The 16,584-nt window shown below is 39.9% G+C and overlaps 1 protein-coding gene across 2 annotated transcripts in view; it reads left to right on the top strand.

The window, feature by feature from the left end:
* The window catches only part of ARHGAP21 (Rho GTPase activating protein 21), a gene marked incomplete at its 5' end in the record, with an annotated part of 113,090 nt that overhangs the window by 82,821 nt on the left and 13,685 nt on the right, over positions 1 to 16,584 (top strand). The window contains 5 exons of one of the 2 annotated variants that reach the window (XM_084279697.1): positions 1,079 to 1,108; positions 2,592 to 4,539; positions 15,961 to 16,119; positions 16,273 to 16,375; positions 16,465 to 16,501. In XM_084279697.1, coding sequence (XP_084135823.1) covers positions 1,079 to 1,108; positions 2,592 to 4,539; positions 15,961 to 16,119; positions 16,273 to 16,375; positions 16,465 to 16,501 — 2,277 coding nt within the window. The remainder of the gene's footprint in view (positions 1 to 1,078; positions 1,109 to 2,591; positions 4,540 to 15,960; positions 16,120 to 16,272; positions 16,376 to 16,464; positions 16,502 to 16,584) is intronic. The other variant, XM_084279698.1, reaches the window with a different exon arrangement.

Genomic DNA, 16,584 nt, shown 5'->3' with positions numbered 1-16,584 from the left:
TCTGGAGATGTTTCAACACCTGTGATAAATTTTGTCAAGAGCTGAGAACTGATTTTTCTGCTCATTTGTAGTCTTCAGCTACAAATCACACCAGTTTTGGAATCCAGCCTTGCTGCTGTCAAAGTCAATGAAGCATTGTTTGTCATGGGCATGTCTTACAAAAACATAGATGCAGTGTATGTTGTTTTGGAGTAATGGGTGTGTATCCCAGGTTTTGAACTGTTTATTTGCTGTTTAATAATTGTTTTCTGATTGGGCTGGTGGAGGGCATGATTGGATTTTGCCTTGCATGCCAGTAGTCTCTTGCTCTTACCTGTTTTCTAGGTCTTCAGCATCTTTTTTAATTATTATTGTTATTCTTACAGCCTGTCAATATATTAAATAGCCATTTATTTACAGATACAGAAATATTTATCTTTGCATTCCTTCCCTCCATTAAATGTGCTGGTGGAAAACTGGCTTGATTTTTCTTGAGTGGAGGGAGGGGGGAAAAAAACCCCACCACAAACCCACAAGAGAACCAAAAATCAAGTCATGTGAGTGGAATGTTTCTGCAGCATCATTCCTCTGATTTCAGATTTACAGCATGAAAGCAGCTGCAGTCAGCTGACAGCTTGTGGTTATGTACCGATATATGTGGGGAAGGGGCGTGCAGTTTTAAATGCATAATAAAGCCGTTGTTTCGTCACCAGGAAGCAGGGATGGTAGCAGCCCTGGGGAAGTGAGAGACAGTAAGGTTGCTGTAGTGGAAGGGAAGCCGTGTTGCACAGAGCCAGAGCTCTCTGCAGGCAGCTGTAGGGATGCACCAAGGCAAAATGGCTCAAATGTATTTTGCTTTCTGTAAGGGTAGAGGATAGATGCAAGGAGCAGATAAAAGCCTGAGATGGACATGCTCACAAGGAGAGTGAAGTTGTTTTTTGTTTTTTTATGCTCTACTGCCCTTTATCTCTGTTGGTACCTTCCGGTGAAATCAGTGTAGTTGTATTTTTAGCTTGCTGTATCCAACATCAATATGACAACATAATTCTGTCTTTACATCTGTAAGCAGCTTTTACTATGTTTTCCTGTTTTCTGCCAGCTGCAGTTTACAAAGGATGTCACAGCACTGGTAAGAAATGTACAGTAGCCATTTCTGATGGTTTTATAAGGCATGTTTTTCTTAAGTGATTTGTGAGCAGCAAGAATATGAAACAGCAAGTTTGTTGGAAATGATCTAGTCAGTCTGAGCTGAATTTTCATCATAATGCTAATCTCTTAATTTGTGGTTTGTGCCTGTGTCATTTGGTTGGTTTTCTCTGTGTGCTTTAATATTTTGCATTTCACTAATGCTCAGTGTAACATCTCTTGCAGCAGCATTGTAAATGCCTCGCCCTCCTCTGTACTTTGCTCTGTATTAATTTTCTGGCTGCACTTGGGCTTTTATAACCTGTCTAGTGTTAAGACAGGGTGTACTGATAGTCTGGAATTGAGCATGTTATGATTTGAGCAGGAAATGCTGTGGTATGATACCACGCCTAAGCGTGTAAAAGCCCTAAGAAATCATTTTAATCTGCTGTTGCATTGGCAGACTCTGTGTTGGCTCTTTATTTCATTATATTTAAACTGAATGAAGTAATGCTGAAGTTTTTCAATAATAGGATATTGTTTAAGTATGCTGTATGCTTCTCATTAATTTATTATTCTTAATGTTCTGTTAATTTCACAATGATAAAAGCTTCTTTTCTAAAAGGCTACAGAAACACACTGAGGATAATATAACCATTTTTTCCTCAGGAGTCGGGTTCTTAAAGATAAAGGTGCAAATAAATTCACTAAGGAAATTAATTAGAGGTTCTAGTTTGTGTTTCAATGGTGTGTGGACAGTAGTAGATATGTATGAATTTTCATACCGTTTGTACCTTGAAGTTAAGATACGTTGCATGTTATTAATGTTTTTGCAGTAAGATTTATGTCCATGTACTGGCTGTCTCCTTAAAAATGACTTACAGGGTGTTGGCTCACCACAAAGATGTTACTGCTTCAATTTATTCATTTTGTGTTTAGGAACAGTAGCTTTTGTGTAGAAGGAGTGTGTAATGTAGATTTGTCAATTTTCAGATGTACTACATTAACCAGAGTTCTTTTATACACTAAGTGACTAGAGAATTTTCTAGTGCTAGTTGAAGGTATTATGCAGCATTTTAACCTGTTGATTGCTGTGAAATTGTGGTTTCCAGCAATGTGAAGCGTAAATGGGAAGGATGTGTGAAGCATCGTGATGGAAAGCAAACTTAAGGGGAAGAAAAATGCTGTATTTTGTGCTCATGGATTTTGGGAAACCTGCCTCAGTGCCTTACCTGCAGTATTTCCTAGAATTGGTCATCAGTTCTGTTTTTTAATTGTTGGAGGGAATGTATGTAATGATTTTGCTTGGTCTGTTTCTGCTCACTAAGGGGACGGAATGATGTTTTCACCTGTTTAACACCTTATTTAAAATCAGTGTGTGGATTTTGTACTTGTGTTCCCTTTCTTGAAGGGTGATCGTGCAAATGCTAGATGGTGAACTGTTTCTCCCTTGCTACTGAATACTCACTTAAATCTTCTTTCCACAGGCGTATTCCCAAGATGCCTACCTGAAAGGCAACGAAGCCTACAGTGGTAATGCCCACAACATACCTGAACCACCGCCAATATGTTACCCACGCCTGACATCCACAGCTTCTGTTACAGCACCAGCTGGTGACAAGCTATCTTCTGACTTCTCGCTGGGGAAACAGCAAGTCAGTAGACCAGTACGGGCATTGACACAGCCAGAGAGGGCCTACAGAATGGAAATCCAAGTGCCTCCATCACCAACAGACATTGCAAAATCAAATACAGCTGTGTGTGTTTGCAATGAAACTGTAAGGACTGTTATTGTGCCTTCTGAGAAGGCTGTAGATTTGCCATCTTGTAGAAATAATCATGCTGGTCCATCACACAGGACAGAGGAAGTAAGATATGGCTTAAAAGATCAAACTGGTCTAAAAGCACGGACCACGTCACCATCCACTTCAGTGTCCACTGCCATTGTACTTCCCCAGACTCCGATAACAAGGCCGGTTGATCCAACTGGAACACTAAGTAAAGCTTCAAATTACGTAGTATGTCCAGAAGGAATCCCAAGCACTAGACCTCCTGCTCAAGCCACAGACTCGTCCTCAGTCTCTACTAATCATTACAGTTCTCCGACGTCCCACCAGCATATAGACTGGAAGACCTACAAAACTTACAAAGAGTACATTGACAATAGGCGCATGCACATGTACGGCTCCCGAACAATACAGGAAAGGTTAGATAGTTTAAGAGCAGCTTCTCAGAATACCACTGAATATAATCAGGTGGTGCCAAATCGCACTGCTTCCCAGGTACGGCGCAGGAGCACCTCTCACGACAGGGTTCCACAGTCTGTTCAGATCCGGCAGAGAAGTGTATCCCAGGAAAGACTTGAAGATCCTGTGTTGAAGGAGTGGCCACGAAGTGCTTCTCAGGATACTCTAACGTCTCCCTCAGTTAATGCTAGGAATCACAGGGCTCGGTCATGGGATTATCTCAGCAAACAGGGTGAAGTGCTAGAAAATTTTCATTCTGAGACTCTCATTGCAGATGCTAATGGAGATAGGAGAAAGACTTACAAGTGGACAGGGTTTACTGAGCAAGATGATCGGCGAGGTATTTATGAGAGATCTAGACAGCATGCATTTCATATGTCCCTTCGAGGTCAAAACTTTCCTATGGCTCCGAGTGCTTACATTTCAGACAACAGGAGAACAGGTAGTAGAGCTTCTCTACCTGGTTCTCATTTTCAGAAAGTTCCTCCTGATCTAAAATTATTGCAGCCTTCTCGAGATTTTCAAACTCCTGGGGGAGTTTCAAAACCTACAGCTGTTTCACAAGAGAGATTGTCTTTAACACCAGCCAGAAGTTCTAAAAGTAGCTCTTTAAAGAACCCTGCTCCCTATGCAGCAAAACCATCATTTCCACTTAACCAGAGCCTGGATGCTATTGTCAGCAAAGACCAAAGAACAGTAAATCACTTGCATCAGAATGGTCTGTTAAACCAACAGGCAAGGATCCGAGCAGAAGGTACCCCAGATCACAAAGCAGAAACTGGCAAAACCATCCAACCCTCCTCTCTGTCTCCAGCTTCTGCCAAACTTGCTCAGCCAACAAGTGAGAGTTCAACTACCTCTGACAATGTAGAAGGTTTCATCAGACAAAAGATTCATGATCTAGAAAGGGAAAATGTCGATGAGCCAGAAATTCTGCAAACAGATGTTCAGGAAAATGACAAAGACGCAGTGGTCATGAGGGACAAATCACCTTCTGGCCACCAGACTCCACAGCCTTTGAGGCACCAGTCCTACATTCTTGCTGTAAATGACCAGGAGGCAGCCTCAGACACTACCTGTTGGCTACCCAATGATGCTCGGAGAGAAGTCCACATAAAAAGGATAGAAGAAAGGAAAGCATCAGGTTCCAGCCCTCCTGGTGACTCCTTGGCTTCTATTCCATTTATTGGTGAGTAAACCTATTCCAGTGCACATGAAATGCTTTTCTCTGCTAAAGATGGAGAGCACCAGGTAACAGTCTGCTGTTCCTGTGAACCCCAGGGTTGAGGGGCATGAGGGCTCTTTCTCATCTAGAGTGAGAAAAAACCCCTACTATTACAGAAAAATATTCTGTAGAGTTTGGATTCCTGAAGGATCAGTGTTTAAAAAAAAAACCAAAACGAAGTCTACAGTTATTTAATAATTTTCTAGAATTTTCCTTAGCTCCCTGGAGAAGTCTGTATTATATAACTGCATCTGGTTATCACTCCACATAATGTTCTGATGTTATGTGTATGGACAACTAGCATTTACAGCACTTTCAAAATATATTCTTTCTTCTCTAGTATAGAATATATTTGGGATCCAGTGAAGGGAGAATGTGGATGCAAATTAATAAAAGGGTCATTTGTGGAAAAAAGTTCTGGCTGAATACATAAGGTGAAAGCTTTCTGAGACAGATACACAGCAAAGGAAAGCTGTTTCAATGAAAGGATAGCAATAAAATGAATTTGCGGGTAAAGATGCTTATGTGGATATGAATTAAAGAGTTTGTGGATACAAGATGTGGGACCACACAATGATTTGTGTTGGCTGTCACATAAATGGGGTTGGAATTAAAAGAGAGTGTACAGGAAGGGGGCTGAGCTCTTTTGAAGATAATTTGGAAGGGGAGCTCATGGAGGAATTGGCAGTATTAGGGAAAAATATTAAAAAATCCAAACTTGGATATTTGAGGAATTACATCCCCACGCAGCGCTACAGGCTTGGGAGAGACTGGCTGGAGAGCTGTCAGGAAGAGAAGGACCTGGGGGTGTTGGTTGACTGCAGGCTGAATATGAGCCAGCAGTGTGCCCAGGCGGCCAAGAAGGCCAATGGCATCCTGGCTTGTAGCAAAAGCAGTGTGGCCAGTAGGTCTAGGCAAGTGATTGTGCCCCTGTACTCGGCATTGGTGAGGCCACACCTTGAGTACTGTGTTCAGTTCTGGGCTCCCCACCATAAGAAGGACATTGAGGTCCTTGAGCGAGTCCAGAGAAGGGCATGCAGGCTGGTGAAGGGGCTGGAGGGCAAATCCTCCGAGGAGCGGCTGAGGGAGCTGGGGCTGTTTAGCTTGGAGAAGAGGAGGCTGAGGGGAGACCTTATCACCACCTACAACTACCTGAAGGGAGGTTGTAGAGAGGCGGGCGATGGTCTCTTCAGCCAGGTGACAGAAGATAGAACAAGGGGAAATGGCATGAAGCTGTGCCAGGGCAGGTTTAGATTGGATATGAGAAAAAAAATTCTTACTGAAAGAGTTGTCAGGGCCTGGAACAGGCTGCCCAGGGAGGTGGTTGAGTCACCATCCCTGGATGTATTCAAAAACAGGGTAGATGAGGCACTTAGGGGTATGGTTTAGCATAGGATGGGAATGGTTGGACTCGATCTTCAAAGGTCTCTTACAACCTTGTGATTCTGTGGAGTCAACTGCAGAAGAGTTTCAGAGGTAGAGCATGTCTCTTCTACTCATGTAGTCAGTGCTTTTGTCATCTTTGCCCCGATGTTATTGGGTTGGGTTTTCTTTTATTGTAACTGGTTTAATCCTTTGCAGTGTAGGCGTTTGTGGACCTTTTCCCACATGGGTTCATTCATACCTGATTTTGTGTACTTTAATTTATTATAAGAGGTAATTAGAAAATACTGAACATGGATTCTCACACAACTGAAAAAACCATTCTTAATGCTTGTCAGGTTTCTTTTGGAGATTAGGTTAAGGGAGTTACAGATAGGTTGTCTTAATGCAGTTGCCTTATGTTTTAGACATGCAGCAGTGTTTCCCTCCCTGTACCCCCCTTCCCTGCCCCCAGAATTATCCCTAATATCTGCTACAAGTTTAAAGTAATTAACCAGAAGTAGCAAAGAGACTGTGTCTCATTGAATAATGGCAATCATACAAAAGATACAATAATCCTGTTCTTTTGACAGAATTTTGTTAAGACATAACACTTACTTAGCTAGCAGATGGTTTTCATATTGGGTTTGTCTTTTTCAATGGGACTTGTACACATTTATTTTTTAATCACTGGATGCATCAGTCTCTAGTATAATTTTGGATTCTTTATGCCCTGTCCATTTTTTCTTTAAGGATTAGTAGAAATTTTTAAGGCGTGTAACTAGTTTTAGTGCAGGGTGTTTTAATACTATGTCCAAAATCAATGTTAGGTACTTGATTTACATTACATGTAGTATTTGCTCTCACTTAGGAGTGCTTGCAGGGAGTTTTCTAATACCATACAATTTAAATGTCGTGTAAAAGTTGGATCGAGATTGTCAAAATCAAACCCAACCTTTTCTACACAGTCTCATATCTTGATCTTGACAGAGATTTGCTGTGAACTTACTCATGTGGCTTGCTTCCAGGTTTTAGAGAAATGGGATGATTAAAGTTCAAAGCAGCCTTAAACATGGTACTTGTACTGCATTCTGGTAGCAGCTGAGCAGTTCGGAAGAAACAAAGTTGTAACTCTCCATTGCATCCTCTTGGCATAACACCCCATGGGAATCTCAGTTCTTACCAACTCCTCAACCTCTTGGACTGACGCTTCCTGAAATACTAAAAGATGGTGCTACTAGAGCGTGGCCGTGGTCTGAGCCAACACAGTACTTGTGGCTTTCTTCCTAGCAACAAATTCTTGTGCCAGTACAGGTGCTGTGGAAAATTTCCACCACAGTGAAGATAAAATAGGAATCTCTGAATAGGAAAAGCATCCAATTCTGTTAAGAGTGAACATCTTCCCAAGTTAGAATTAATATGCATGATTCTAACTTTGCTTGTACCACTATCATTATGCCTAATTACAGCTTCACTTGTTAAAAGCTTTAATCAGGCGGCTAAACCCCTAGATCAGTTAAAGGCTATTTAACCCTTCTGAAGGAAAATCACTCGGAGTTTTCTGGGTTGTGTTTTGATTTGGGTTTTTAATTTGTTTTGTTCCCCACCCTTCCCTTCTCCCTTATGATTGAGAAGGATGTTCCTTTGAATAAAGACGTACCTTGGTGTTGGCCTGTCCGCTTCCCTTATATTTACATCAGCATAATTGTTTTTTGCAGTATCAGGTTTTATTAGGTATGGATCACTTCATAAATGCACTTACTGAAGTTATTTGTATGGTAAATCTTTGGAGTAGTATTAAAATGTACATTTGGGGGAATTAATATCTTCCAAGGTTACTTATTACTGCTATTTTAAATACTTTGGGGTGTGTTTATTTTTGTTATCACTTTCTGCTCATTAAAAGTAGTAGATATGGCCAGACCATATTTTGGTAGAAATTCAGCCAGGAACAGTTGGCTTCTGCAGCAATATTTAGTGACTAATATGCTCTTGAGAATAGCACAACATCAGGATGATTTCAGATCATCCCTTTCTGAGTAGCACCAGTGCCTTGCTCACAAACAGAAATCCAGCAGAGTTTCAGTCAAGCTTGCTTACTGCAGATTCTTGCAGAGATTGGTTGCTGAAGAGCTGCCTTCTGACACTAGTCCTTCCACAAAATGTTCTTCTGAAGCAGAGAGGTTACATTTTGGTTTGCGTTTGCTAATAAAAATGAGACACCAGCTCAGAGCAAAGCTGGTAGGTAGATGTAATAAGAGAAATAAATTTATGTGAAACAATTAGACAAGATACTGTGTGTCCAAACTCCACTTCAGGTAAGCTGATGTTCTTGGGAGATGAGGAAGCAGACAGTTTTGCAGGCAAATGTGACCTGGTGCTGCAGGCTTCAGTACTTTCCATGTGCTACTAAATTCAGGGTTTTGTGGTTAGCTTGAAGTGCTGCTGTTTCTATTTCAGGTCCAAAGAACGGCTCTATTCTTGAAATGCTGGCTATTGTTTCCAACTCTGCCAGTTAGTCTAATGAAAGGTTATTCCTTTTACCCAGAAGCCATCTCACCTGTTCTTTAGACTAGTAAAAATACCATTATCTCTGTCAGTGACTATATTAGCACTTGTGGTGTTTAATGTACATTTCCCCAGAGTCTAACATGTACATAATTTCTCTGTTAGAGAACAGCAAATGATAAATTTCTGACCTACTTGGTAATTTTGAATGTGTTTACCTGCACTTGGATGGAAATTAGAACACTACTTAACAGTTTGGTAACTTCCAGAGTGAAAAGATTGGTTCAGACTATATATAGTGGTAGACACAGATGTCTGGGGTCCATGTCTGAGGCTTCTAGCTAGCATGAAATTATTTTCTTCCCTTCTTACACCATTTCTTGTCAAGTAGAAAGCAATTTTAGAAAGGATAATCCAACTCCCAAATTGAAACGAACGAGCTGCCCTTACAAGTGAAATGGAGGAAATGCTGAGGTGCTTCACTTGACTGCAGTGTGTCTGGCTGCAAGGGCAGTTTGGGGCTTTGCCCCTTTCTACTGGGTGAATGCTCTTTCCAACTTAGGAGTGGGTTGTCACATCAAAATTAATTGTAAGTGGCTGTGGTTTAAAATATTTAGCCTAAATAAACATTGTCTTGAAGTTTGGGTTGGTTTTTTTTTTCACATCAAACAAGTTTCAAGTCATCCAGTCACAGAGCTTTTCTTCTAGGTATGCAGTAACATCAGAGAAGTATGGAGGCTTTTCCTCAGAGGTGTGATCTCATTTTTTAAATATCTAGTACATCCTTAGCCTAGAAAAATTTTAGGTCACTTCATTCCACTATTAATTTGTGAATAACTGAGAGAAAATTAGCCAGATAAAAATATTTGACCAGACTTTGATAACACCCAAAGTGTTGTGAAAATGAGATGAGTGTCCCCTCTCTGGCTGAAATGGATACCTAAGGAAAGTCATTAAGAACACAGGACAAGGATATATGATACTTAATGTTGGTACTTTATATTCTCCAACCATTTCCACGTCACAACATTCCTGAGCCAAATGTGTTTTTAAGTGCTCCATAAATTTCTCCATTCTCTTTTGTACTACAGTAAAATTTTTCCAATCCAGTATTCTGTACTGATTTAAATAAAGATTTGCCAGGAGTTTCACAGCTTTAACTACACAGTATTTATTCTGCTTTTTTGTGTGACTATTTTTTCTAAACCTGTCTCCTGCTGGCTGAATTTCTGATACCAGTGTAGTAACAGTGACCAGCAGACCTCAAACGTTCCTCACCCTTTCTGTGCCACACTATATTGCTTCTACCTTTAGTGACATACATGCCATGCCCTTCCTCTTTTCTCCTGACATCCTGATGCCCTTCTCTGCAGGCTGCTTAGTCTCTGGTACAGCAGATGACAATGTAAATATACACATAATGAATACAGATATATTCTTGAAACTAGAAAATAAATTAATACACTTGCATGGCACGTTGTGAAAAAGGGCTGTGATGGTAGGAACGGAGAAGGATTAGAGGAAATAAGATCACATGGAATAAAGAAATAATTGAAAGAATGTACTTCTTCTGTTCTGAGAAGAGCTGAGCATCAGAGAGTAATTCAGAACCTCAAACTTACGCAGAGATTGTGGTTTGTCAACCAAAATTTTGTGGATTTCTTAAGGGCAAATGGTGGCTGAGATACAGATAGTTCACATGGCAGGTTTAAAGAAATTGTATTTTTAGCAAAAACTGTTAGCAGTCAAGATGAATGAAAATCTTGAGCTGTTGGTTGTGATTGATTTTTCTACGTTACTGCCCAACTATTGTACACTGTGAAATATAAATGTAACTGCAATAGAAACTAGAGCTGACAGATGTTCATTTTTGAGGGGCTACTGCTTCCATTGTTTTAGCGATAGCGTTGGCACAGCTTTTAACATGTCATCAGTGTTTCTAAGATAAGAATCAGTTGTCTTTTTTTTCCCCAGGGTTTTACAGTGTGGCCTGCCAAATCACTACGGCTCCAGGCTGAGAATTTTAGTATTTTTTGATCCAAAGAACAACTTTTAAATCATTGTGGTGTTCTGAAGTATAGCTGCCAAAACACAAAATTGCAAATTAGCGTTTTAAAGACCATTTAATGCTTCTGTAACTCAAAAATCCTTTTTTTAATTAAAATTTGAAGTCACTAATTCATAAGATGTAGAAGAATTGGGTAACGGGGCAGTATTTTCAAGTCATAAATCATCCTTAGTTATTATAATTTAATATAATAATTCTGGGTAATAAAGGAATGCCATCAGGGGTCTTGGCCAAAAATTTATATTGAGAATTGTACTTTTTAATGTGTCAGGGTAATATTGTGAACCTTTAGAGCCTTTAGAATAGATTTCTATCGCTTCGGATAGAAAGCTCTATATTTGTTTAACATATAGATGTGCAACAGACTGTCATAGCAAAGGTTTTCAGGATACTCTCTCGTGAAGAATCACCTTGGGAAGCCTTTTTCTGTTAGTGTGAAACTCGATATAATAAGCATATTATATACAGGAACATTTTAGCGGAGAACTGGACTTGAGGATTCAGGAGGTTTGTTCCAGTCCTGTGTTTCTGTGAGTTACAGCACTGAATGTGCTCAGCATGCAGACGTGTTTCCATTATATTCTTTTGGCTACATGAAGCTAATTACGTAAAGTAGATATATGAAGAAGTTGTTTGTAAAGACAATCAGTGCAGAAAGTGCTGGAACTACTTAAAAACAGACAAACCAACCAAAACTTTTAAATATATTTTTAAAAGCTGGGGTAGCAAGTCATAATGCATCCAGGCAGTAGTGTATCCTTTTTTCCAAATCAAGTGGTTTAGGCTTGGAGGTCTTTAATTACTGGGAGTTTTTAGTCTTGCAAATTGAAGTATGAAATGCAGTCATTTGTACTTTAAGATCTATTAAAAAAGAAAAAGAAAATCACTGTTGTGGGGTATTTATTAGTCCAGCATGCTGCCTTGTGTGATAGCAGGGTTAGTTCCATACAGCTTATTTTTGACTGAACAGTTCTTTTTTGTTCCATTGGTTATTTCTGGCCTTCTCACTACACAGGTGAGATTGTATTAATGGTATTTTTTGTCTTCCTGATGGGCTTTTAAGAAAAATAGTCTGTACCAGTGTGTCTGTGTTTACCTCAATTTCAGTTTCTTTTGAGGTTTCCTGGAGAACAGGAGCCTCTGAGATAAACCTTCTTTAACTTCCTTTTCTGTGTGTGGATGAAGATCCTTCCAGCCTTCAACATCTCATCTGCCCTACCTCCTTTCTTCCTTCCTTCTTTTTGCTGGGGCCTCCCCTTGCAGGCTCCATCCCCTGCTGTGCTCTCCCTGCTCTACTTTGCCTGTGCCTTGCCTTAGCATCTTCTGCTTGACTCCTTGTCTTCTGCCTGCCACCGAAGCTGGAGCAAACCTAAACTGAGAGGTACAGGAAAGGTATTAGGTGTAGAACAAGACTTTAAAGCTTTCATGTACTGTATTTAGGAAGAATACTTTGGAGCAAGGTAGCATTGTGTGTTGTTTTGGTGCAGAGACTGCTGTGGAGTCGTGTACTGTGGAGGGTTTGGGTAGGCCAAGGATTTCAAATGATTGTTGACAAAGGGTTGGAAGTAAGGGAGAGTCTCTAAAGCCAGTCTTGCTGCAGGGTTACTGGCATGTCCTGTACATCTAGTAAAGAAAAGATTATTATTTTTTTTAGTTCTTTAATGGGTCCTTGATGGTTTTGTGACTTCTTTTCTGCTAAAAGTAAACAAACTTGCCATGTAAGGTTCATTTTTAAATTACACCTCAAAAGCCATAACCTATTGTTTGAGGGAATTACTGAAGAAATAAAGAGGCAGTGGTTAAAAGACTTACTGTAATGGCTGTCAGGTAGATGCCATCACAGTATGTAGAAACTTTTACATCTCTGCCTCCACTGAACCAAGATGGTTTATTAAAAACCAAGTTTTTAATGACTGAGTCCTTTGCTTTGGAGACAAAATAGTTTGAGGTACCTCCCTGTAGCCTTCTACAGAAGGCTGTGCTTTTTACAAAGAGTACTCACTGTTTGATTTCCACGAGATGAGTATCTGCATTGAAAAATGATGAGAAGGACAACCCAGGGAAGGCAGTCAATCAGCCTTATCTCAGTCCTTGGGGAACTCATGGATTTGATCCTCTTGGAACTTATTTCTGGGCATATGAAGGAGTAGGTAATTGGGAATAGCTCATGCGGATTTACCCCAGGGAAACAGTCCTTGACCAGTGTGATTGCCTTTTATAATGAGATGACTGGAGAGGCATTCTTCAGGGTCTGTTTTGTTAGTATCTTTATCCGTGGCCTAGAGAGGAGATGCAATGTGCTCATCAGTTTTGCAGTCACTTGCTGGACAAAAGCCCTAAGCAAGTGGTGTGAATTGAGCACTGACCCTGCTTGGAGGAGGAGATTAGGCATGGGGACCTTCTGAGGTTTGCTCTCACTTGAGGGATTCTGTGATTCATTTAAATTATAATAAGTTTCTCAAAATGTGTCCCCTTTTGTGTTCAGGTTGTTACTTTCAAACCTTCATGTGTAATCCTGAAGGACTGTTCTAGGACATTCAGGCTTAAACAAAATCATTAAATGCGATGTTAATCGTGATAAAATTAGAGTATGATACAGGTCTTTGCTTTCCTTTGAGTCTTTGGAAAATTGGTTGATCCTTAGTTCCTCATCCACAGAGTGGATCTCATCCTCTTCGTCATGCTTACCCATTTAATGCTCAGTTTTGAAATCTCTAGTTCTGCCTCTGAGCAGAAGTTTCTTTGCAGAGTCAGAAAGGAGTTTTTCCAGTTCACTTACACTGTGTGTGCATGCTCCCACTTTTTGTAGGTCACTGATGTCCAGCTGCACCACAGTACAAATCTACTCCAATACATTAATTTCTCTCTGCTTTAGGTAGCAAATCAGTTTGAGTAAGTTAAATGGAGTTGGAGCTTTGTTATCTGTCCATTACTAGTTTTCAGTGTCTTAACCCCATAAATGTTCCTGCATTGAACACTTTTTCCTGAAAGTCAGTAGTTGTAACTCTTGACCAGTTGTGTGCTCATGTTCAGGGGTGACAAGTGACAACTTTCCCTTTCCCAGTGATGCTCTGTCCCTGTGCTGGCTCATTTTATGATGGTCAGTCTCTTGGATTGTTTCATAGATAATAAATAGTGCAGAACAAATTGTATTTCTGTCCTTTGCTGAAATGAAAAGTAAAACTTAGAAGTAGTCCTGGAGCCTTTGACCTTTTTGTTTAAATGTTTAAAGGAATGCTGTTAATGTGTGAGATGACAAGTTCAAAGGAAATTATTTTGTGTGTGGCTTCTCCTCTGTGTTTTGAACAGTCAGTTTCATTGATGAGCTAAACACATCCATGCTGTGCAAGGAGTTTTGGGGTGCAAACACATGGATTGATCAAGGAAGCTGAAAAGGGAGTGCTGGAGAGTCAAAATGTGAAGGATATAAATAGTGATTTGGGTTCTGTTTTGGGTGGAAATCTTGGTTTGCTCTATAATCACCTCATGTAAACGGTTGCCATTAGCTGACCTTCAGCCTCTTCAGGGACTGAACAGTTCTTTTCCTTCTCTACCAATGTCACTTGCAGTTTCTTTAAAGCTTGCCTGTTTCTAAAGCCACTTTAACTTTGATTCATCAGGGAATTGGATCCGCTGTGAAATAATAATAATTGGAATAATTGTTGTTATCAAGGGCTTAGAAACTGTTTTTCCTCAGCTGAATTCTCGGATTTAAGTGTTGTGGGAAACCATGTGATGGTGCCCGACGCATCCGTATTCACAGCTTGTGCAGATTCAGTCCAGACTCTCCCATTTCTGTAACTTCTGGGAGTGAGAGACTGTGACATTTTGAGCTAAGCCTGTAACATGAGTAACTGAAACTGAGCACTTCAAGTTGGTGTTCTCTAAGCCAATGAATCGTTCAGTGAATGGATAAGTTCCCTACTCTGCATTAGTGTTGCCTCTCAGGATGTGCTGCAGGTGAAGCTGAGCGAATGAAAAAAGGCAGCGGGACTTAACATAATAGATGGTACAGTTCTGAAAGGGGACTGCGGTTGAGGCTCTTCCTGTCTCCTAGTTGCTGTAGGGAAGAGGGCTCTAAATGCTTCTGATTTATCCTGGTGCACTAATTTTCCACTGTGGATGCAAGTAAAACTCTAGACATTTTTTAAATTGTAGTATTGCTGTGAATTCTTTTGCTTTCCATTTGTATTAACATTTCTAGTTTGCAGCTAGGTTGGTTTTTTTTAATATAAATTCAAAAATTACTGTATTTTCCACTTGAGACAATTTAGAGGGCTATTATTGCTAAACCTTCCTGTACTTGACTTGTTTGTTGCCTTGTTTTAAAATTACATTGCCAAATTTTGATGGTACAAGTGCTGCCTTAACAGAACTGTTAGTGACTGTTGGAAAAGCACAATGCAGCACACGCAGTTGTGTTCGCACAAAGCAAAGAATAAACCTCTGTCTGTGAGTGTTCATTCATTTCAATAGGCTTTTCAGTAGCGCTGCATATTACAATTCTTAGCACCTAGAATACATTCATATTCATTACAGCAGTACAGTTCAGCCCCTGCTTGTGACTTCTTTTTTTTTCTTTTTATTTATTTTTTCCCCTATTCCCTCTTCTACCGGGGCATGAAATAGACTTATTTTCTAGTCCTGGCAATGTGTTCTAGAAGATGCTACAGCTCTTTTCTCAGAATGGTTGAAAATTCATCTTTTGTCGTCTTCCATCTTGTAAGAAACATGTTAAATACTAGAAATACCTAAAGCTTTTTGGAATCTTTCATGATGACCCTTGTGGCTATTGAGACTGTGAGGTGCTGGGCGTGTACGGCATGCAATCGTTTGTATGAACAATTAGTGGAAGAGCTAATTGGTATGTAGTAGTGCCATCTTTTGAAAATATGAATACTTTATTTGAATGTATGGAGGATGGGGGCTTAGTTCTTTGGATACTGGAAATCTGTTTAAATGTTTTTTGCTTGCTTGTAACTTGGCTTTATGTGACTACTTGTTCAAGCCAGAAGGGGTTTTTGGTCGTCGTAATGCCCATCTTTTGTTGTCGGAAATTGTACTTATCTGTCTTTGAGTTTAGACTTACTGATGTTTTTCACTTATGCACATAAACAAATGTAGCCTACCTGAAAGTAATGTTACAAGGGTTTAGCAAATAATTCCTGTTTGCCATCCACAGCAAAATTTGTAAATGGGTAATGATGTTCTTTGCTCTTATCTCTAATGTACAATTAACATTCTTATAAAACAGGTTCCTCTTTCTTAACAACAAGAAAGTAGTACATTTGGCAGTGGGAATTAATTGGGCCCTTACGTTTCTTTGAAAGACTTTGTGTTTAAGGTACTTGATCTGATATCCCAGTAATGAGAAGTTCAGAAAGCTATTTAGCTTGAGCATTTTATTAATGCATTTAATATGTTAATGTGACACATTACCTTTGTAGATGAACCAACTAGTCCTAGTATTGACCATGATATTGCACACATTCCTGCTTCTGCTGTTATTTCTGCATCTGCTTCTCAAGCACCAGCTGTAACAACTGTTCCTCCCAGCCCCACATCTCCAATTCCTTTAATTCGGCGACAGCTTTCACATGATCATGGTGAGTGTAGATTTAATTCTTTTTTCTCATGCAACCTTTTGCTTTTAAACTCTGGAGGATGGGAGTGAAAATTGTAAACTCTCTTATGTGACTGTAAATTGAAAAAATGTGATTCAGGTTCTTACGTACTGGAAAACACCTTATTATTTGTAGAATCCATCCGGCCTAGTGTCCTGGATAGCCAGCCTGCTGCAAAAACAGAAAGATCAAAGTCGTATGATGAGGGACTGGATGACTACAGAGAAGAGGGAAAATCGTAAGTTCATTTAAAAATGAGATAATTTAGAGATCTGTGTTTTAATGTGTCTAAAATGTCATTTTAACACTTGTTTTTTCTGCCAACAGATCCATCAAGCACGTATCTAGCTTAAAGGGGATTAAGGTAGGTACATGTGTATATAACCTCTCCTAAGAATTGCACATACAGCTGTGACCAGTTGTGTGAATCACACAACTCAGTTCTAT

The sequence above is a fragment of the Gallinula chloropus genome (genome assembly GCF_964237585.1).
Source record: "Gallinula chloropus genome assembly, chromosome: 2".
NCBI classification, from domain to species: domain Eukaryota; kingdom Metazoa; phylum Chordata; class Aves; order Gruiformes; family Rallidae; genus Gallinula; species Gallinula chloropus.
The sequence above is the reverse complement of the archived record's forward strand: the minus strand, read 5'-3'. Positions and strand labels throughout refer to the sequence as shown.